Source organism: Podarcis tiliguerta (genome assembly GCF_965153285.1).
Source record: "Podarcis tiliguerta genome assembly, chromosome: 2".
Lineage (NCBI taxonomy): Eukaryota > Metazoa > Chordata > Lepidosauria > Squamata > Lacertidae > Podarcis > Podarcis tiliguerta.
Window position 1 is genome coordinate 52799714 of NC_139535.1, and position 21700 is coordinate 52821413.

At 46.8% G+C, this 21700-nt stretch overlaps 2 protein-coding genes across 3 annotated transcripts in view; one reads left to right on the forward strand and one right to left on the reverse strand.

Annotated features, from left to right (window-relative positions):
- Nucleotides 1–21700, forward strand: part of LOC310672388 (taste receptor type 2 member 40-like) — a 154737-nt gene that overhangs the window by 81491 nt on the left and 51546 nt on the right. The gene's annotated exons all lie outside the window — the stretch shown is intronic.
- IFRD2 (interferon related developmental regulator 2) lies at nucleotides 194–21650 on the reverse strand. 2 transcript variants are annotated; one of them, XM_083429483.1, is made up of 12 exons: nucleotides 21325–21650; nucleotides 10532–10648; nucleotides 9482–9566; nucleotides 8508–8632; nucleotides 7296–7453; nucleotides 7089–7139; nucleotides 5706–5887; nucleotides 5400–5505; nucleotides 4123–4260; nucleotides 3378–3506; nucleotides 3155–3250; nucleotides 194–2638 (listed from the first exon to the last, which is right to left on the reverse strand). In XM_083429483.1, the coding sequence occupies exons 1-12, from the start codon at nucleotides 21368–21370 to the stop codon at nucleotides 2558–2560; spliced, it is 1314 nt and encodes a 437-aa protein (XP_083285609.1). In that variant the 5' UTR covers nucleotides 21371–21650; the 3' UTR covers nucleotides 194–2557. The 2 variants fall into 2 exon arrangements, with proteins under 2 accessions (XP_083285609.1, XP_083285610.1); XM_083429484.1 differs by lacking the exon at nucleotides 21325–21650 and adding an exon at nucleotides 12089–12160.

Here is a 21700-nt window from a genome sequence, read left to right on the forward strand (position 1 = left end):
TATGTCAAACCTCTCTGCAGCCACAATACCTTGCTTTTGTTGAACAATTACATGTAAATGTGACATATGAGCCTGTCCTTTCCTTAATTAGTGCCTAATTCCTGCCCCCCCGCACTCGACAGTGCACAGGATTCCCGATACTCGTTTTTCAAGACCGTTTCTGAAGGAAAAAAACGGGTGTATGGTCCCAATCTGTTCTTCAAGGCAGCTAGATTTTATTTTAAAACAAAAAGGGATAGCTGAAATTATCCGAATTCTACACTCTGATTCTAACTACAGTCATAGCAATGCAGACATGTAGACTCCCTGTTTTGATGCACCAGCCCCAAAGTTCACAACTGAACCCGGAGTAAAAAGAATGGCAGGAAGCCAGCAGCAGAATCCCAGGTGGCCCAACCACAAGAGTTAGGACAACCCTTCAGTTTGGCACTAGGCAAGGGCAAATCCTCTTGAGCAATTGCTTTCTGGGAACAACTACTCAAGATGTCTTGCGATATGGGGGTACATATCACATGGTAAGTACCGTAAGTCGCTTGGAGACCTTCAGATCGCAAGCGACTAACAAACCTAATAAATAATAATAATAATGCATGAATTCATTGTACAGATCTGCACAACTCAGCTGGAGTCGGAGAATGTATGGGAAGGAAAGGCACGGCACAACTCCTGAGCTGCAGGACGCACAACAGGACACCCCTGATTAATTCTGCAAATATCTATGAAGCTTGCAACTCTTGAACCCCCAGACATAAGTTCTATGCCCATACACCACTGCTGATGAGGTCATGTCAATAGGAATATGGCTTTTCACCTACCACTTTATGTTTAATATTTGCTCTTGATTTAAAGCCAAATAGGCCAACGTGGGCATTTTCTCCTGACAACACTATGAAAGTGAGGCAATGTGTTTCAGAGATCAACAGAGGAAGGTACCAGGAGATAACACGTACTTTCCATTATTTGTGATGACAAAATCCCCCAAAATACATTACAGAGAAGCCAAATGAGGGAAGCAAAATGGTGAGCAGCAGTTCTTCATACTGCCAGATTCCTCCATTTGCTGATTTCCTGGTACTCAAGTGCAAGGCTAGGATTCTGTGCAAGTGAGCACTGCACAAACACAGACTAACTTTAGGCACAGAATTCAACCTCCTAAGAATATGTAGAAGTATGTGAATGAAAGAGAAGAGCACAAGCATAGTATATATTTATACAGGATCTGATCCAAACTAAGTTAGTTTCACCTAAGCCGCGCTGAAATCAGTGGAAACATAATACAACTAGCTGGTCCAGATCACTCCTATTATATATTAATCTGGATATCAATCTTTACAGCTGCACAAAAGAGGAAGCACGTAGACCATGTTTTGCAAAAAATGATGAGGGATAGCAAGAATTGCAGCTGTCAAAGTAATGGGGCCCCTGTATAGCTCACCACCACCACCACATAGCAGACTTAAAATAAATTATGCAATATATGCTTACAGAATTCAGCTTTCTGAAGGCAGGAGGGCCCACTGAGCAGAGCAAAGCACCACACACCAACTTTACACCAGCCAAATAAGCCACAGGACCCTTCTCCTACAACAGGGGAAGATGCCCCACTATGAAGAGGAGCTTTGCCAGGATGGCCAGAGGACAGGCCCTTTCTTTGCCGTGAGGCTTTTGCTGGCTTTTCATTCTGCCATCAAAGAAGGAGAAAAGAGAAGCAGCAGCCATGCAAGTGCGGAGCAAAACTGAGTGTTATAATCAGGTGAGAGAACAGAATTAAAGACAGTGTTGGGCAGGGTGTCCTAGAGAGGCTGCGAAAAACAGCAGCTGCATGAGCAGAGAAGAGGTACAGCCCCTTTCATGGTGCTGTCAGCCCAGCCTTTAATAAACAACCACACTGGTTTCTAGTGTACATTTCATTCAACCCAAAGGCAAAGTATCTTCAACACCGGAGGGGAAGAACCCAAGGCACCAAACCTCAAGCCGGTACTTTCGCCACCTCCATTCTGGACAACTGCAGTCTTTAGCCTTACAACTAAGCCAGCCTCCTGCCCTGGGTACCTCACTGGAAGTTCTCACCGCGGAAGGGGGTGGGAAGACCTAGTCCTTGATTTCACTGCGCACACTGCAACGGCAACTGCAGGATGTGTTCAGCATCAGAGACAGGGGGAAAGATGGGGCTTTTAGAAAAAAGAATCACTGGCTTAAAAAAGCAGTGGGGAGAAAAAATAAGCCTCCCCAATACCCAACCTCGCTTAGATTTTTTTTTTTGGTTAAAAAAATAAAAATGGCACCTGCCCATTGCCACCCCGCCACGATTCAAACATTCGAGACATTTAAATATTATTCTGTACATATATAAAAGCCCCCAGACAATGGTGGGGGAGCAGAGGGGGGCATGGCACAAGCCCAGCTTTCGTAAAGAGCGAAGGCAACAGGGCTCCTTTGCCGCAGGCTCTCCCTCCACCCACAAGGTTCACAGTGTTCCAGGTCTGTAGCGCATTGGCTTGTACGGAAGGCGGCAGCAGCAGCAGCAGCAAGAGGAGGAGGAGGAAACAAGCCTCCCTCAAAGGACGTCGGCTCGCTTATCTCGAACACGGCTCCTTGCTTTCGTCCGGGCCTTGAAAGCAGCCGAGTTGTAGAGGTGCTGGTGGGGATGCAGAAAGAGAAAAGAAAGAGATACAGAGGGGGAAATTAGCTGAGGGAATATCAGAAAAACTCTGCCAAATCAGACCAAAAGACACATGTAGTCCAACATTGCATCTGCAGAAGTTGCTAGCCATGCCTCAGGGGCATGGGCCCCCTCTCCTTCCCCCCCAGCACCTGGTTTTATTATATTACATTCACACACACCCCTCACCCGCTGCCTAAAACACACACATTTACTGGTTTCCACATGTCACCTCCACACCATCTGAAGACTTGCATTTCAGCCATAATCTGGCTTTGCCACTGCACATTTCTCTAGAGGGCCAGAGTGGTCACATAACCTAAAGGTTGTTACTAGGAAATAGGCTATCTATGGCAAGCTGCCATTGGTGGGGAAAGATGCACACAGGTTTGCTGGTGTTGTAGGGAAGAAAAAAAACATTGAAACTTAACAAAGCAAAGCAAAGCAAGGGAGCTAACGGTAGCAGAAATACTAGGAGCACCGCTGACGTACCTTCTCAAAACGTGATATCTTGCTGGCTTTAATAGCCGCAGCATCCAGCACTAGCGGGGGGCCCAGCTCAAATATCTCACGCAGGAGCTCGTTGTTCTGTGGGCAAGACAACAACACCCATTAGGTGGGAAATCTCGGAACTGAGGGAGCAGCAGCCCAGGTAGGCCAGCACAAAGGCAAGGAATAAACCTTATGAGCCCCACGTGGACTCTTCTGCCCTTACCTGAAGGTGGTGTCTGACCCCAGAGCCAAGAGCCTCTTTGAAGGCATTGTATGTTCTCCTCCTTGCCCAGCTGTCCACATACATACACTCCAGTCCAAACTTGATCGTCTCCTCATGGCACTCCCCATTCTGGAGCAGGGAAGAAAAGGCAGCTGGAGACTCCGTAGAGAAAGAGAGAGCGGAAGTTCATCTCACCCCACATCTCACCAGCAAAGCTCAGCACCATGTTGTCTCTCTTACTGCTTAAAAGTGGCAGCTTCATGGACGCTACTTCACAGCAGGAGAAAGCCACTCACAGGCATTTCATGCAAGCACCAGCACTACCCCAGTGCCTACCACAGAGAGTTTCATGGATACTATGTCCTGGAAAGCAGGACAGCAGAGCTGCCCTAAGTGCTCACAGAGAAAACCCTCTACTGACAGGCTCCCTTTCCAGGAACAAGAGGATAAGCCCAGAGCTTTAATCTGAGACCGATTTTGAACACCAGGTCATAAGCTTGGAACACGTGAAACCTTATGGGGGCAAAAAAAAGAGGAGAATGCCTCTTAAACATGCACAGAGTGCATTTTTCCTCAGAATAGTCGCAGCCTGTGCATCACAAAGCTGGAGTTAAAGGAGTGCAATTCTATAAAGGCCCTCAAGTCCCTGCGCCTTGTTCTTCTGGAAAATCTAATGGTTGAAGCAATGCGGAGGGAGGAGCCCTCATCTGAACTAGGCAAGGGCGGCATGAGCCAGGCAAGGCACCTCAATGAAATGCAGCACATCGCGGAAGATGGAGCGCTGCTTGCGCCGGTCGGTCTTGGCTCTGTACTTGTTGCTGTCTGTGGCCAGGGCTTTCAGTTTTGTGCAGAGCAGGTCAGTGTCTTCATAAAAGAAATCCTCCTATGGCAAAAAAAGGAGATGAACGGTGTCAGGCAGAAGCTTCAACTTGCAGGCAGCGAGAGGTGCAGAAGGATAGAGAGGCCACAGCTCTTTCCCTAGTTTTACCTTTTGTATCTGTATCTCACAACTCCTCCCGGAAACTCTCTGTGGTCTGAAATGGGGCTCCCGACACCTGCTGTCCAGGCATGTACTTTTATCAGTCTTTTATCAGTCCACATCCACTTAAGGAATAGGATCCTATGCCTCAGATGTAGGGATCTGAGGAATTCAATTCCTGTGAATTCCACTGCAAGCCAACGTGACTCCCTGGACTAATGTGTAGTTTGGAAATTAGTTTACTGTTAGGATTTCACACTTATGAATTTTGCAATTCAATGCTCAGTTTAAAAAAACAGCAACAATGTGCTGACATACATTTAGAAAATGTATATTTTAGGATAAAAGGAGTGTTTTGCAATAAAAAGATGGCTGCAGAAACAATACGAAACAACTCATGAATATGTGCAAAATGGACAAAAAAAATAGACTGACCCACCCTTTTCTTGTATAGATTCACAAATTTTGAGTGGGACAGCATTTTACTCAAGATTAAATTTTCTAAGGCAGTCTTTTATCAACACAAAGTCAAAGGAGATTGCAGGGTTATCATATCCTAAGACACTAAGAGCGAGTGTGTGTGTTTGTGCGCACACAGGGAATGAAACTTGGAAGTTGATAAGATTTGGAATTGCTGTCAAGACTATTATTTTCTTCACCGGGTCTTCCAACCAGCTTGCAGGCTTCCCATATGCATCTGGTTGGCTACTGTGAGAACAGGAGGCTGGAGTAGATGGGCCATTGACCTGATGCAGAAGGGATTTTCTTAAGTCGCCCCCCCCCCCAGCTTATTGGCCAAGGCCTCAGGGGCCACAAGAACCCAAGATGAGCCTTGCTGGACCAAACCAAAGGCCTATCTAGTTCGGCAACCTGTTTCTCACAATGGGCAATCACAGGGCTCTGTGATACGAAGGCAGCAGATGTTTCTGCTCCCCAGAAGCTGGCGTTATTGCCTCCAATATTGCCTCCAATAGAGAATGGTCACAAGCACAAGAGGGACTTCACATGTGTGCATGCAAGTATCAGCAAGTGCTATATCCTACCTCCATGTCTCGAGCCAGTTCAAAGAGCAGTGCAATCGTTTCCCCTGCCACAATCCGAAGGTTGACGTTATCACTGGACAGCATCAGAGGCAACTTGGGTAAGTGACTGTAGAAGGAGAGTACAAGGTAAGAATGTAAGAACAGCCCTGCTTGATCAGGCAAGTGGCCCATCTAGTCCAGCATCCTGGTCTCACAGTGGCCAACCAGATGCCCGTGGGAAGCCCCTTCCCCATTCTGATCATCAAGCCCACAGTGTGGGGAAGCTACTTCCTCACCTCTTTCCCCGCACTCAATCTCAACACTCACTTGTCCAGGATCTTCTTGATCTGGGTGCTTGGGCAGATGGTGAGGAGCAGAGACCATGACTGGAGTGCATTGCAATGCAAGGTCTGGAGCAGAGGACTGTGATGAGAGGGCACCAAGCTGGCATCCGTGCTGCAGGAACTGCCAAAGATGCCTTCTAGGCAGGCAAGACAGGAAACCAAGTCCTGGAAGGGGTGGGAAGTGATCAGTCAGTTCTCACAGAAACAATAAGAGAAACTAAAAAAGGATACAATAAACCAGAAGAGTATCTAAGTTTCTGGGTGAACTACGCTGGGGCTTCAGGGTGGCACATAATCTGGGTTCACATTACACTGGCAATCAACTCTGAGGGAGCCAGGTTTGCCAATGCAGGAAAGTTGGGTAGATTGCAGCCCTAAAGTTCAATGACACCCAAAGTGCTTTTTCTTGTTCTCTATTATTCTAGAAATGAAATGCACACCCCAAAGCATTTACAGTATGTGCTTTCCCCTTGTAAATCTGTTAAGTATTCCTGCGCATGAAGAATGAGTCCATTTTGGTGAATGAAGCCTTAAACCACCAGTTTCAACTTGAATAGGTCAGTCCAGCTACGGCCATGTCCTAATGCAGAGAGCAGCTCATCTTAGTCCCACCTCTCTGGGCTGATCCAAAAGGAACTGACTCTACCTGTAGTGAGGTGGCCAGTCCTCTGTGTAGCTACAAAAGCAATAGCTAAGCGGTATACCAGAGAAGCAGCATGGGATAAAAACTGTGGGTGGAAAAACCAGGAGCTATTTAATCAGAAGGGACTATGGAAGAGTCTCAATAGACTGAGTTATGCAAGGAATCTCTAGTCAAGGGGCTGTTTCTCAATGCAAAATGAATGGCTTCCCTAAAACACTTAAGGGGATCAATACTAGGCTAACCACTTTTCAGAAAGTAACAAATACTCTCTGAAACAATTTGAGGAGAGCAAGGTGGAGTCGGGCACTCTTACAACTAATCTAGACCTGACAAACTCCAAGGATCAGTATTCAAAGACAGGGTGTTGACACTCTAGTCATGAGTAGACAAACTAAGGCCCGGGGGCTGGATCCAGCCCAATCACCTAAATCCGGCCCATGGACGGTCAGGGACTCAGCATGTTTTTACATGAGCAGAATGTGTCCTTTTATTTAAAATGCATTTCTGGGTTATTTGTGGGGCACAGGAATTCGGTCATCCGCCCCCAAAAAATATAGTCCGGCCCTCCACAAGATCTGAGGGACAGTGGACCGGCCCCCTGCTGAAAAGGTTTGCTGACCCTGCCTGGCTACTACTACACCACCCCATACAGGAGGGGAGGGAGATCTAGGTTCTTGCTTCACTGGCTACCGCCTGTCAAGTTAAAGCATTAGTGTAAGTTACCTCCATGTCTGCAGCAGCGATGTAGCAGCACATCCCAAGAGCAGTGGCACACTACCGGGGGAGATGGAAGAGAAAAAGGAAGACACCACAAGGCAACGTCAAAGCCATTCCAAGTAGCCATTTTAAGAAACCATTTCCCAGAGTGCCCAGTAGCATCTCCCTCCCACAAGATTTCCTCCGAGGCAGAAAAAAAGAAGTGCTACTCACACTTTGCCGAGCAACTGGGCTGGCCGAGGAGTCTGTGAGGATGGTGGTGAGGAGGGGCTTCAGGCTGCGGAACACCTCCTCCCCCTCGGGCCCCGAGCCCATCTGAAGGCACAGTAGTGTCAGGACAGTAGCAGCAAGGGACTGCTCCTCCCCTTTACCTGAGAGGAGGAAGAGAATAAGCTGCCTTTCCCTCTCATGCAAAATATTCAAAACAGCACTAGTCATGTGCAAGAGAGCAGGGAACATGGGGCAGTTATGAAACTTAGAATTGCGGGGGCACAGAGCACCAGAAGCGGCATCTTTTCCGCCCTGGCACAGTACTGTCTCACAATATTCCAAAGCGGTTTTAAAGGCAAAAGGCTGCCTACAGGATATAGAACTGGGACAAAGATGCTGCGGCCCTCCAGATGTTGTCTGACTACAACTCCTATCATCACCGACCATCGGCCATGTTGGCTGAGGCTGATGGGAGTTGTAGCCCAATATCTGGGAGGGTTGTAATGACTCACCATCTCTGATGCAGAGGGTATTTCAAAGGCAACATCAAGAGGGCAGGCAAGAAGCACGCAAGTTGTTAAAATGAACATAGAGAAGTAAAGCTCTATCCCTTTGCCATATAACAATGGAGATGTCACAGAAACCTACCAGTCCTTCACAGATGGGAGAATGGCAGCACTAACATGCCTCATTTTGTGAGAGAGCCAGGAAGCCTTGGTTCAAAATTCACAGTAAACCTGGGGCGAGTTGCAGTCGCCCTCTGCTTGTACTAGTAACAAGGAGATTATCACACTAGCCTATCTTATAAGGTGGTTGTTAACGATATATGAAAACTTATGTGGAAATGTTTACATTAGCCGCTCAGAGTGGCTGGGGAAGTCCAGCCAGATGAGAGGGGTATAAATAATAAATTACTATTATTATTATTCATCAAATATGGTAACCTCACAATCTTTATGCTTGACAGAAGTATCAAATGACAAAAGGACAATAAAAATGACCAGAAGCTACCTTATTTAGAAAAGTATGAAACTGCCAACACAATCCACCCAAACCACTTTCATGCCCAGTTGTTTTCGGTGGGAGAGATTTAATTAAAGCAGGCGCTCATTTCTCCTGCTGAAACCAAATGGGACTTGGAAGTGCTTTGGTTAGGCTGGATCAACTCTGTCTGTATTAAATAATGGTGCTGTACTAAAGGTTGCAGAGACCCACCTTTCTTCAGGCACTTCTCTAAGGAGTCTGTGACGGTGAGCCTGCGTTCCAACAGAAAGTCAAAGAGCGTCTTGGAGGAGAAGGCCAGTCGCAGGCTCTCTAGAGCAACCTGCCGTGTCTTGGCACTGGAAAGATGTCAGAAAGAGAGAGATGGGAGTCATAACAAGAGCCATGCAAGAGCCTCACAACAATCCAAGTTCAGTGCCAAATAAAGCCAGCTCGCTCAGATTTACTTCAGCTTTCTGAACAGTTCAGCAAATTCTTCACCTGCTACAATATTCCTACTGATTCAGTGTGAATCAGTATGCACTCTGACCTGCACAAGAGACATACCTTTTTTTGACTGGGGGAGGGCAGTGTGTACATAGCTCTGCGGCTCAGAACCAACCGCTTCTGCATATCAGGAAATACACCAGAGGTATACATGATATATCCCAGTGTGCACCTCCTAATAATTCCATGGTGTGACAGAGATCAGAACGCAGGCTAAGTCAATGATGTTCTGTGGACTGTGCAGACCACCACCCCAGTTCAGAAGTTGACTCTGAATAATCGAGGCTGCATGGCCAGAAGGGCAGCGGTAATTCATACGGTTGTAGTGAGAAGTGCCAAGTGCTGTGTGCACTTCTGCCAAGTTCTTCTCAATGGAGCTGCACCCAGCCTATCCCGGTTGGCAGCTTGCCACTGAAGCAGTCTGTATGCTAACAGGGAACACAGTTCTCTGACCGCCGCCTCTTAGGCAGCCCAAGTGATGAGTGTTATGTTTCTGTACGTATGAGCAGGCTTGGAGGAATCAGAACTACTTTCCAGAATTAAAAGTAACTTTTGGGAGGGAAAACTTTAAAGGGGTGGGAGAAAAACAACAATAATCCAGGGAGGACTGAGCATCCTCAGGGGGCATGGAATAAGCTTCCAGAGCCGCGGTTTGGCACAACATCTGAATTTAGCTTAAAAACAGCCGATGAGCCTCACACCTCTTGTCCATCACATTGTCAATGCACTCCTTAAGTTTATCTTCCACCTCCTCTTGCTGCGCCTGCTCATCCACTGCTTCACCTCCTGCGGGAAAACAGAAAAAATGAGAGCAGGGGAGGAAAGTGTTAAAGTAAGATTGGACCATCCAAACCCGCAGCCTGAAGATCTTGTACCCCTAAAGAAAGGGGAACAAGGGTTGAAAGTCTGAACAGTGCCGCCAGAACTGCCAGTGGATTCTTTATCATAGAATTTCAACAGGTTTTTTGTTTGAGACGCTTGCTCAACAGGCTTTTGACCAGTCTTGAGTTATGAATTGTCCTGGCAGCTGATTTAACTGTATCAGCTCAAATACTGTAATTAATGAAGTTTTAGTAACAGCAAAAAACAACAACACACACACAACCATTTTTTAAAACCATCCATGCTTTTAATTGCTTTGTTGAAAGCAACTCTGAGTACCAACTCGGTGGAAAAAAAATTCATACAAAGCGATGTCTCTGGAAGTGTGCCTTTTATGTGGTCACATGGTGGGGTATATCACATCCATTACAGCATCCTAAAACTCTTTATTTTGATTCTAAGACACTCCACATACCAGTTTGTTGTGTGAGGTGTTTTTTTCTCCCCCCCCCTTTTTTTTTGCAAGCTTGTGAATTCGTCTGCAGATGTTATCTGCTAATGTAATTTGCAACCCAAAATAACCACATTTTGTCACCTTTCCCTGTCTTATGACCTGGAGGAGATTCTAACAAACCTGAACATGTGGTGGAAGTTTTGCTAAAAAGCTCATGTATTCTCCTGTCCCCAATCTTTTTTGTAGAGCAGCAAGTCTTCCTTCTCAATGACTCCCCACCCCACACCCCAAAAATTATCACACACATGCACACATCCCTCTAAATTCTGAAGGGTGAAAAAAACATTCCAGGAAGAAAAACCACTATGTTGTGTGGAGCTTCCTGAGGTTTGAAAGTAGTGTTTACAAAATCTAAAGTTTTGCTCAATACACAGAAGGCCAGGGTTTCCGTCTCTTAACTTCTGCCCACCCTCACCTGTCACTTCTTCAGTCACACTGGTCGTCTCACTGGCGCTGCTGTAGTGACTCAGCACTTCACTGGCTGCATCGTCATCACTGGCCTGAGACTCCATCTTTGCAATCCGGTGAGCTCCTAGGAGGAAGAGAGGAGAAAAGGTCAGAACAAGTGAGACGTTCACCTGTATGACTTGCAGGATGCACACTGTTTCCCTAGAATGCACCCTATCTGAAGAATGTGGAACATGAGACAGGGCCTTCCTTTTCCCTACCTGTGACCGAGGGGGGTTACAGATGACTATTTGCAAAGAAGGAATTTACCATGGTATGAAATCCGCCACTTAACAAGCTAAGTGCCCACTCAAAGTAGATATTTCCCACACTTCTACACCTAATCAGAAATCTTGGAAAGCAGGAGCACAGAAAGCTGCAATATACCATGTCAGACCATTGTCCTATCTAGCTCAGTGTTGTCTGCACTGATCGGCAGCTGCTCTCCAGGGTTTCAGACAGAAATCTTTCTCAGCTGGAAACTGAGGTCCAGCTCTGAGGGCTTTCTGGCGGTTCCCTCACTGCGAGAAGTGAGGTTACAGGGAACCAGGCAAAGGGCCTTCTCGGTAGTGGTGCCTGCCCTGTAGAACGCCATCCCATCAGATGTCAATAAACAACTATCTGACTTTTAAAAGACACCTGAAGGCAGCCCTGTTTAGGGAAGTTTTTAATGTCTGATGTTTTATCGTGTTTTTAATATTCTGTTGTGAGCAGCACAGATTATTATTATCATTATTATTATTATTATTATTAGGAGATGCCAAGGATTGAACCTGAGACATATAATTACCACTAAGTTATGGCCCTTGTCTAATCTTCACCATTTGGCAAGACAATGCCATGGAACCCATATAGATAACCATTTCTTTTACTTTGCACTTCTGCAGAAACAACTTTCTAACCATGTGCTAGGATAACACAGTTGAACCTTGGCTCCCCAACGCCTTGGGAGTCGAATGTTCCAGCTCCCGAACGATCAAAAACCAGAAGTGAGTGTTCTGGTTTCCGAACTTTTTTTTAAAGCCAAACGTTTGGCACAGCTTCCGCTATTGTTTCCGGCGTGCCTGCGTTTCTGAACGTTTTGGAAGTCGAAGAGACTTCTGGAACGGATTCTGTTCGACTTCCGAGGTATGACTGTACAGACAAACAAGCAACTGCAGAATGGTTTGTTTATATGGGCTCACATGCCCTGTCAAGTAGTTCCATGAAGACTGTGATATGCTGTTGCCTAATAAGTGATTATCTATATGCACCCCGACTTGTTAACTGTGTCTGCATTTCCCTTCTAAACAACAACCAAAATGGCACCTTCATTCTAACCAGCTATGCTTCTTTCTGTTGTAAAGAACAAGTCCAAGATGCTTCTATGAAACCTCAACCTCACAAGCTCCACTGAACAATGATACTGTCCAAGACTGTACTGCATAAGCCTTAATGGCAAAGCAAGCTAGGGCAGTTCTGCTGCAGAAAAACTGCAGTCACCTGTCAGGAAAGGAAGGGTGGACAACCCTGTTTCCCCACTCACCTAAAGCAAGACGAGTTGCCCAATCCCTTGACATCCCTGGATAGCTATTAGCCGGCTACTGCCTTTGGTTAAAGTCAGCACTGTCAGCTTCGACACACCCTACTGATAAATGTTCAAGGCCTGGACCAGGAGATAATCAGAACCATATGGAAGGGGATGAAGGGGCCCCCCTTTTAACCCTTTCTGACTTTAAGGGACCAGAGCTTTAAAAAAAAAAATTTTATTTGCTTGCAGCTTTAACAAGGAACAGAAAAGAGAAAGGAAAAAATAAGCAAACTACTGAAAAAAGAGAAAATAAAAATATACTATTAACAAATTGCCATATGTTCCCATTGCAAATACAATGGCCATCAGTACATAGATTTTAAAATAGACATGATAGTTAATATAGGTGTTCAATATGTCCAGATAGGTATCTGCATGAGATTGGTGCCTATATCAAATATGTAACCAAGGAAGTAAGGTCTCTAAGCCATTGTGTAATAGATGGTGGATAGCAAAAAAGTATAAGTTTCTTAGCCACCATAAGGACTCAAAGTCCACTTTTGTTATTCAGCCATTAATCCCCATATGGTTAAAATCTGGATCTGAAGGAACCATTTGTTCATACAATTTAGGAGGGAGGTATAAAATTCTAATTCACTTCATAAATTCCTGAGGAAATCCAAATTTTTACAAAGTGACAAATAAAAACTGCCAATATATTTTGTCAAATGATTTTTCAGCACCCAAAGAAATAAGCTGAGTCGGATCCATTCAAGAACTATTTAAAGCTACCAGGAAGACGCTTGGGTAAATTCATAGTTATTATTGATTGTTTTCAGAGAGAAATAAACAGAAGTAGCCAAGTTGTGAAGCAAGTGGTTAAGAAAATGGAGTATTGTGGTGAAGGCAAAAACATAATAGCACAGCTTCAGTCTATTAGTTTATTTGTTTCACCCATAGGCTATGATAAAATTGCAAAACCAAAACAACCTAGCACTGCCACAATCAATAGGCACAGAGCACAACTTCATAAAATGCATGATTAAATTCAGATTGATCCAAATGACTTAGAAGCATAGAGGGGTTAATACAGGGGCTCATTTCATCCAGGGTTTGGCATGACCTTGTTGTAATCTGCAAATAAAATTAATCCTCATTTCTTCTGCAAATCTGACCAGGGATCTCAATTCTTCAATAACTGGAGGAGGAACTTCCCACCCCACCGTTAGTAGGCAGGTAAAGAAATGGCACAGAATAGTCTCAGGCAGCTATTAGCTGGGATTGCTCAATCGGTAGAGCATGAGACTCTTAATCTCAGGATCATGAGTTTGAACCCCATGTTAGGCAAATGATTCCTGCATTGCAAGGGGCTAGATGACCCTTCTGGCTCCTTCCAACTCTAGGATTCTATGATTCTGTCTAGTCTTAAATTGGGGAAGGCATTGGGTAACCAACTGGGGACGCCGCTTCAGGTTAAGAACAGTTTCAGGTTAAGTACAGACCTCCAGAACGAATTAAGTACTTAACCCAAGGTCCCACTGTACAGGACAGAGAAAAGCTGGACCTGATGCACACTTACAAGCAATCTATATGGGACCAGAAATTATAACTATGTAGGAAGCTTGAGGTGATAGTTACATATGCCAAAATCCACCATCAAACCACCTCAGTCCCAAGGGGGAGGGGAAACATGCTGAAAATTCAATGTCTACACCAGCATTTTCCAACCTGGTACTCTCTAGCTGTTGCCGATGACAACTCCCATTATTCTGACCACAGGCTGTCTTGGCTAGGGATGATGGGAGTTGTAGTCCAAAACCTCAAGAGGGCACCAGATTGGGGAAAGGTGGTCTACACTATCACCGTTGCTATTTATCATTTGTGTGCAAATTACTTTATTATGCTTCTAAACTTCCTGTCCACCCCCCATCTTCATCCCTGTCATTCAGCACTCCTGACAGACTCATGGCAAAGGGAATGAATACTCAGTGTGGCCTTGAATAAACTTGGATTCCAGCAGATGCTTCACAGGTCCAAGTTCACACTCCCAACTGTTGAACTGTATCAGCAGCTAATCAAAATCACACCGGACTGGACCAACAACTGCGTTAATTTTATTCCTGCTGCAGCAGAATGACTTCAAGGGCCGCATCTGCCCACAGATCGCAGCAGTTGCCTTACCCTGACGGACAGGTGCAAAGGATCCTAGGCAGGGCACCCTGGAGCAGCTGAGCCACCTGAGAGAGCTCCGTCACCTCAGCTAGCCCCAATCAGAAGCCAAGGAGGAAGCAGCCTTGGAAGGCAGCCAAGCTGCTACGCTGGGCCACCCGTCCTTCCCCTGCTATGCTCGCAGAAACTGTGATCCATTAGGCTGGATGCAGCCCAAATGTGTTGGTGGGGATTAGCATGGAACAACGAAGATGCTGCCATGATAGTGTCAAATGAGCTACCATAGACAGACAAGCTTTTAATTTGTTTATTTTTAAAGCACAGAAAGCAAACCCAAAGCAGAACTGTACAGAAAAGCAAGGCTATTGTTACAGCTGGCAGACAATGGCTCAGTCGAACAGCTCAGAACAATTTGACAGCGTTGTTTCAGACGTCACGTTTGTAGAAAAGCACTGCTGTGCCTGATGAAATGTGTTAGGACATCCTGGCTTTTGGGTTGCACAAGAGACCAAATCTGTTTGCTATCTCCTATTAAAAACAGCAGAGTCGTGGAAATGCCAAAGACTGAAAAATACAAGCCTAGAAAAGGACAAGGACTGAGGCTTTAGGGCATGGGTCGGCAAACTAAGGTCTGTGGGCCAGATCAGGTCCTAGATGTGGCCCGCGGACGGTCCAGGAATCCAGGCAGCTGGCACAGCACGTGGGCACAATGGTTTTTGCGACTCAGCCAGGCTTGGGGGTCAAAAGTGAGGTGGGTAGCTGCTTGAGACAAGCCCCTTCTCCGTCCGTCACGCACAACAATATTTTCTTATGGGGTGGGGGTGGGGAAGAGGGAAAAGGAGCCACAGTTTGGAATTCCACCACGGAGCTACCGGCGACTGACCTCAGGAAGGGCAGTTGGAGCGCCTGGGCGGCTGCACTCCAAAGCAGTTCTGCACTCTGCTGGGAAGGCTGCTTGTTAGCTATATGGTGCGAGCCATGGAAAGGTAAATAGCCACCGCCTCGTCTTCCCTCACGTGGGGAAAAGAAAGTCTTTGCTTGAGTGATGCCGGCCTGACTAAGCGTGGCCAACGGCTTTTCCCTTCACCCACACATGCGCAAATACTCTCCAGGGCTGACAGGAATGGCACGCTTACCTCAGCCCCCCACCCCACCTTATGAGAGAAATAATAACTGTCAATGCATAAAACACAAAGGAAGCAGTGTGGGTGTATGAGGGACCCCCCCCCCCAAAAAAAGTCACATTTGGGCAACATTGGGGTTGGTCCCAATAAGGGTTTTTGCCAAAAATGCGGGTCATAATCATGGCAACATATAGTCTGCCCCCCCCACAAGGTCTGAGGGACAATGGACCTGCTCCCTGCTGAAAAAGTTTGCTGACCCCTGCTTTAGGGCTATGGCAGAACAGAGCATAGAGAGAGGAGGAAAGGGAAATTGATTCCTGCTCCATAGGAGCCAGCTAGACTGCAAAATAGCTGGGATGCTAAACACTACTGAATCATCACCCAAAGCAGCAGGCGTGACATCAAGGGAGCAGCCACTCAAGGGTTAAGAGGCTTCTGGCTCAAAGCCCCATACAAGGAGAGAGCTGAACTGGTGGCACCAGCCAGATGAAAGCAGATTGCTGAGTACACAGCTGGGCCCCACAATGAACAGAGCAGCACGCGGCACCCAGGAAGGGAGGCTGGAGCAAGCATTCTGCACCGCCAACTCCAGGGGTTGCTAGCTGCCAATAAGGAACGCAGGCACTCCAGCCCCAAAACAGACAACAGGGCAAAGGGTTTCCTCTCACATGGTGTCCCTCGCAAGAACACTAATTTACCAGCAAAACTAGCAAGAGGGGGAGAGATGCATGTGCGAACTTTAACATACGCATCCGGCTGAGGTTCTGTTTATTCAGAGAGGCTGCAAACGCTTTGCTCCGCAGATGCCAAAAGAACAGTACATTGAGTTCTGCCCAGCTGCAAGGAGAGAGTGGCTTGGCACCATTTGGGGGCTGGGGTGGCTCCTGAAGGCATGTCAGGGCGGTCCTCACCAACACCTTCATGCCACCTAGTGCAGCCTAATCCAATTAAGCCTCAAATCTACTACAGCACAGGACTTCCGCCTTCAGGAGTGTGATTAAAGGCAGCTGTGGCTTCAGACATCCAGCCAGCTTTCCCTCCCTCCTTTCCACCCATCCCCATCTGCTTTGTTTAACACCCAGCCTGATGAGGAGTTCTGCATCACTTAAAAGCCACCTCACTATTTTGTGAATCCTAATAAAGTAATTGTCTTCTTACTGGTTTGCAGATTTTTCTAGTGTACCACCACTGCTGCCTCGGCTTTCCCAATGCTAATTGCTGCACTGGGGTTGGGAATTTCACGGAGACTGTTGGCTGGGGAAGAAGAGCTTGCATTTCCCTTTGCTTTGTGCCGATCCTGGTACCTACCTCTTCCTACTATTTAATTTTTAAACACAAACCCCGTGATTACTAATCACATGCATAACATGGTGTGTAGTTAGGTTCTAGTGTAGATCATGCCTAGCACTCCTTTCTTTCACGGCACTCTTCGGTATGTGGTATTTGCCTTGCCAGGCCTCTGATATTCCTGTCAAGAGCAGCCCATTGGAAAGCAAAAGGCCAGGATTCTTAGGTGGCAAAGACTTACAAGCTCAGGAGATAAAGATAGACTATGCAAATAGAACAGGTTAAGACTCACAGAACAGAATCCAGCATATGTTTAACACTCCCACTGAAATCAACAGGATGTAAAAATGCTTAGCACCCACTGTGCCTTGCCTATAGCAAATGTCTTCTGTAAAGCAATACATGGGTGTTATATAGAGCAGGGATGACGGACTGCAGGCCTTCAGGTATTGCTGGACTGCAACACCCAACCATTCCTGGCTACTGGCAATGCAGGATGGAACTGATGGGAATCCAGCATCTCTACAGGCAGAGAGAGGGAGACTAAAAAATGGATTATAACAGGCAAGGAAGCCTGTGAGGAAAAGTCACAACAACATTTGGAGGGTGGGAGGGAAACTTACTGAGATGAGTTTGGAAGGCAGCTCCAGTGTAAAAGGCGTACTTGACAAAATACAAGAAGAGACAAAATGGTGGTTTCTAAATGAGGACATTTTTGTAAGGGAACTGGCTTTCTTTTAAGGATACTGTCACAGACCTCTTAAATAGAAAGCATAGAGTACATCTCACCATACAGGCCATCCAGCTAAAATACTGCAATTCAAAGAAATAAAGAGCACTATCCACACACTGAACTAAAATACCTAGGTGCATAAAAATGTTTTTACCTGGTGTTTAAAACACAACACTGGGTGTTGGGCATACAGACCTAGGATGGGCAACCCACAGGCAGACAGCCACCACCACAGAAAAGGCTTGTCCTCTTAGAAACAAGGGGAGAAAAGAGCAGTTTCAATTATGGCTGAAAACATATGGAAGCCTGAGATCTGTTTCACGTAGTCCATGCCAGACAGCAGCCTATCTACTGTATTTTAAACCAAATCAGCCTTCCGAGAGTTCTTTCACCCCACAAACAATGCAAGGCAGTAGCCAAGCCAAAGATGCTACTCGAGCATGGATAACTGTGGCCAGGCTATTGTCGATTGCCACAGTACAAAAAGGCTTCAATTTCCAAAAGGTTTCTAGAACCACAACACATGCTTCCAGCACTTCCTCCATAATAACATTCTAAAAAGACCTACTTGAGCATGGCAGCACCCAGGATACACATGCTTCCAGACTGTTACATAAGCAGCATCAGCTTATATCTGTGGAGAGAGTATTGCATGCTTTCCAGATGACACCAAGCTGAAAGACAGATGCTGATTCCCAGAGAGTTCCACAGCACACAGGTAAGAAGCAGGTGCTTCTCCTGCTGCTGATGTCAAAAAGTAAACATAAAAGGACTGGGACACTTACAGCTGTGTGTTCTTAGGGGCAAACAAATTTGTTTAGTACACCTGTAAAGGTCACAAAGTGCTCTTTCTTTCTCCCTCCCCCCCCCCACCGCATTGTAGGCAATTTTTAAAGCAGCAGTGTGCCTTTAAAACAAAAAGAAAAAAGCACAATGCAAAGCCACCCGCCCACAAATGTAATTGTTTCCAACCCTCCAGAAAGACTCCGCTAAATAATTTCACTTTATTGTGCCATACGCAACAGAAATTTTGCCTAGATGGCTAGCAATGCTGCTTGGCCCACTGAGCCATACACTGGCCTGGCCTGGGCTATACCAGAAGGTACAAAAAAGTCACACAGCGGGTAATTCCAGCCAAGGATTATAATTTTACACAGGGGTTGACCAGCGTGAGATACAGTCAATCCAGGTGTCTACAGACTTTGAAGAATTAAACACAGGATAATAAAGCTACCATAATGCATACCTTCTATAATTGCACACTCTCCCGTATTTGCACTATTACACCTTATAACTTGAAGATGTCTGGACACAAACAGCTTAGATTGCTTAAAGCAGAGCTTCACTTCTCAAGGTTGTTCCAGTTTCATGTGTAGCAGTAAACAGGAACTACTCAGTGGCGGCCCATGGCTCTAAAATTATTTTCTAGTTGAGCAATGTAAGGTTCCATCACTGGAGGCCCTTAAGAGCCATTTGTTTAAATCTTAAACAGAGGAATTAATTTTAATCTGCTTATCTGATTTCATAATTTTTACTGGAAATGTTTGTGATTTGAATGACCAACAGTAACACTAATTTGGTAATGTTATTGCATCTAAGTAATAGGTTATCGACTACACATTGGATTTTTTTATGCCGGAAGCTGCTTTGGGAGAGTTTGACCCTGAGTTTGAGCCTATTATTTGTTTTAAATAAACACTTCAAAGAACACAGTCGTCAAATGGTTGTTATAAGAAAGCAAAGCATCTGATAAGAGATTTACACCAAGGTATGTAACATATGGTTAGCTTCTTTATGGACTTGGAAGCTAGAAAGTTTAACCATCACTCTCTGTAGCCTAGATGTTTCCGAGATACGAAAACTATGCCAGGACTCTACTATTTCATGCTGCCACCAGACTGAAGGCCCCTCTATGCAGAGCAATTTAAATTTTTTATCCCTTATTTTCTATGTACAGAGAACTGTCTTACATGTCTGGGGTCACTAACTTTTTTAAGCCCTTGGACACATTTGGATTTTTGAGCACATGCAAAGTGCACTAAAGTCACTTCTCTAATCTCCTTCAGATCAGCCTCCCCTCTGCTCTCCCCCCCAGACAAAGAGAGTGCAAACACACACTTTGCTTTTACAAGGGTAAATATCAGATTGAGTAGAATTAATCTGAACCTTGAAAAGATACAAGCTTGAAGTAGGTACATAGGAAGCTGCCTTATATACCGAGTCAGGCCAGCTGTCCATCTAGCTCAGTATTATCTACACCAGGCGTAGGCAAACTCGGCCCTCCAGATGTTTTGAGACGACAATTCCCACCATCCCTGTCCACTGGTCCTGTTAGCTAGGGATGATGGGAGTTGTAATCCCAAAACATCTGGAGGGCCGAGTTTGCCTATGCCTGATCTACACTGACTGACAACAGCTTCATCCATCTCATTACCCATCCATGGGGCTATAAGAGAGAGGTGCACCAAGGGAAGACCTCAAGAGCACCATTGCCAGGACAGGTAGGCATCACGCTGGCAACCCCTCATGGGGGGGTGGTAAATTATGGGATCTCACCCATCTGAAGTGGCATGGACCACAAAACAGGTTTATGACCTCAGTAAGAACTAAGACTGCAACAGCAGTGATCTAACTCTTTGACTTCCATCACAGAACAAACAGGAAAAGCCCAGCATCCAACTGTAAGACAAGCTAGATGAGCATGCAAATGGAGAGAAGGGTGAGCCCAGATGCCTGAACTGTTGCTTACAAGTAGCCAAGCTATGTTATATAAAAGAAACAAATTCTAAGCAAGGGCATTCTTTCTTACTAACTGGCCAAAGAAATCAGCAAACTGCAATCAGTTTATCATATGGATTAATCAGATGCATCCCTATTTGCCCCAGGAACTGCTCCGGGGTTAGAAAGTGGCAACCAGAAGATAAGCATTTCAGAACAAATGTACACTATAGGAACATGCAATTACTTCTGTCAAGCTGTGTTTCTTTCTACCATCCTCTTATCTGGAATGCTTAATTTGTGGCTTATTGTTTTCCATTGCTCAACTGCTATAGGCAGCCCTGCTGGATCATACCAAAGTCCCATAAAGGACAATCTCAGGCTACCCAGAGCGGACAACCAGATGCCTCTATGAAGCCCAGCAGCAAAGGCCAAAGCCACTTCGGGAGTTTCAGAAGCACTTCCACAGCAGGGCAAAACAGGAAGCCTGAACGCATGTGCTTCGCCTCGCACGCAGGGGGATGCATGCACATGAGACAGAGATACACGTGTCACTTTCGGAAACACCGCCATGGTTTTACGCGTCGGACTAAAGCCCTTTTGGCACTCCGCTCTGAAGTGAAGCGCGGCAGTAGGAAGTGAGAAAGGGAAGGCGCCTTGGGACGGGATGTGCAACTGGAGAACGAGGAAACAGAAAAGCCGGGCGGCTTCTCTCAAAGGCCACGTGGTGAGGGGTTGGGGACAGCCGTGCTCCCAATGAGCCCGGAGACCACCCAGTGGGGCCGAGAGCCCCTCGCACCCTTTGAAATGCCTTCATTGGAGAAGCTCCGCTCGGGCGGCTCCCGCTTCTCTAGTCGAAACGCGGAGGCTGCCTGGGCAGCTGCCTACTGAGCCCTCCTCGTACCCCATTCCCACATCAACCCCCGGGCCCCTCCGCCCTGCGGAAGAGAGAGATGGGCAGCGGAGAGACTGGTAGGCGCGGAGGAGGCGGAGATCTGCCCCGCAGGCGAACGCGCGCCAACCTCGTCCGGACCCGCGGCGCAACAGCTGTCCGGGATCCCCGGGCGAAGCAGAAGAAGCAGAAGCACGCGAGGACCAAGCGCCTGATCCGGATCTCTATTCCTCCTAAGCAGAGTGACTCCCGCGCCCGCCACCCCACCTCCCGGCCAAACCCCGGCCGGAGGGAAGGCGAGAAGCAGCCCCCGACTCCCCGCGCTCACCTCGGCCGCCCCGGCGGGCTCCGTCGCCCCGGCGTGAGCGGGGCATGGCCGGGCTGGGCGGTTATCAGGAGGCGATTCGGGGCCGGGAAGAATCTCTGCGCTGCTGCGGGTTGACGGGGCCGGTCGCTGCCTGACGAGGGAACCACGCCGCTTGCTCCACCATCTTCCTTCTCTGGATAGATCACTCGCCCTCTTCCCGCTCCTCCTCCTCCCTCCAAGCGGGTGCCGGTGCCGCCGCCGCCGTGTCCTCTGGGAGCTGGAGTCCTGGCAGGCCCGCCTTGCTGAGCCAGCGCGCTTTGTGACAGAGCTACGGCTGGACTACGAGCCCCATGATGCTCCGCGCGGCTTGCCCCCACCCCCTACAGGGGCTTGCAGG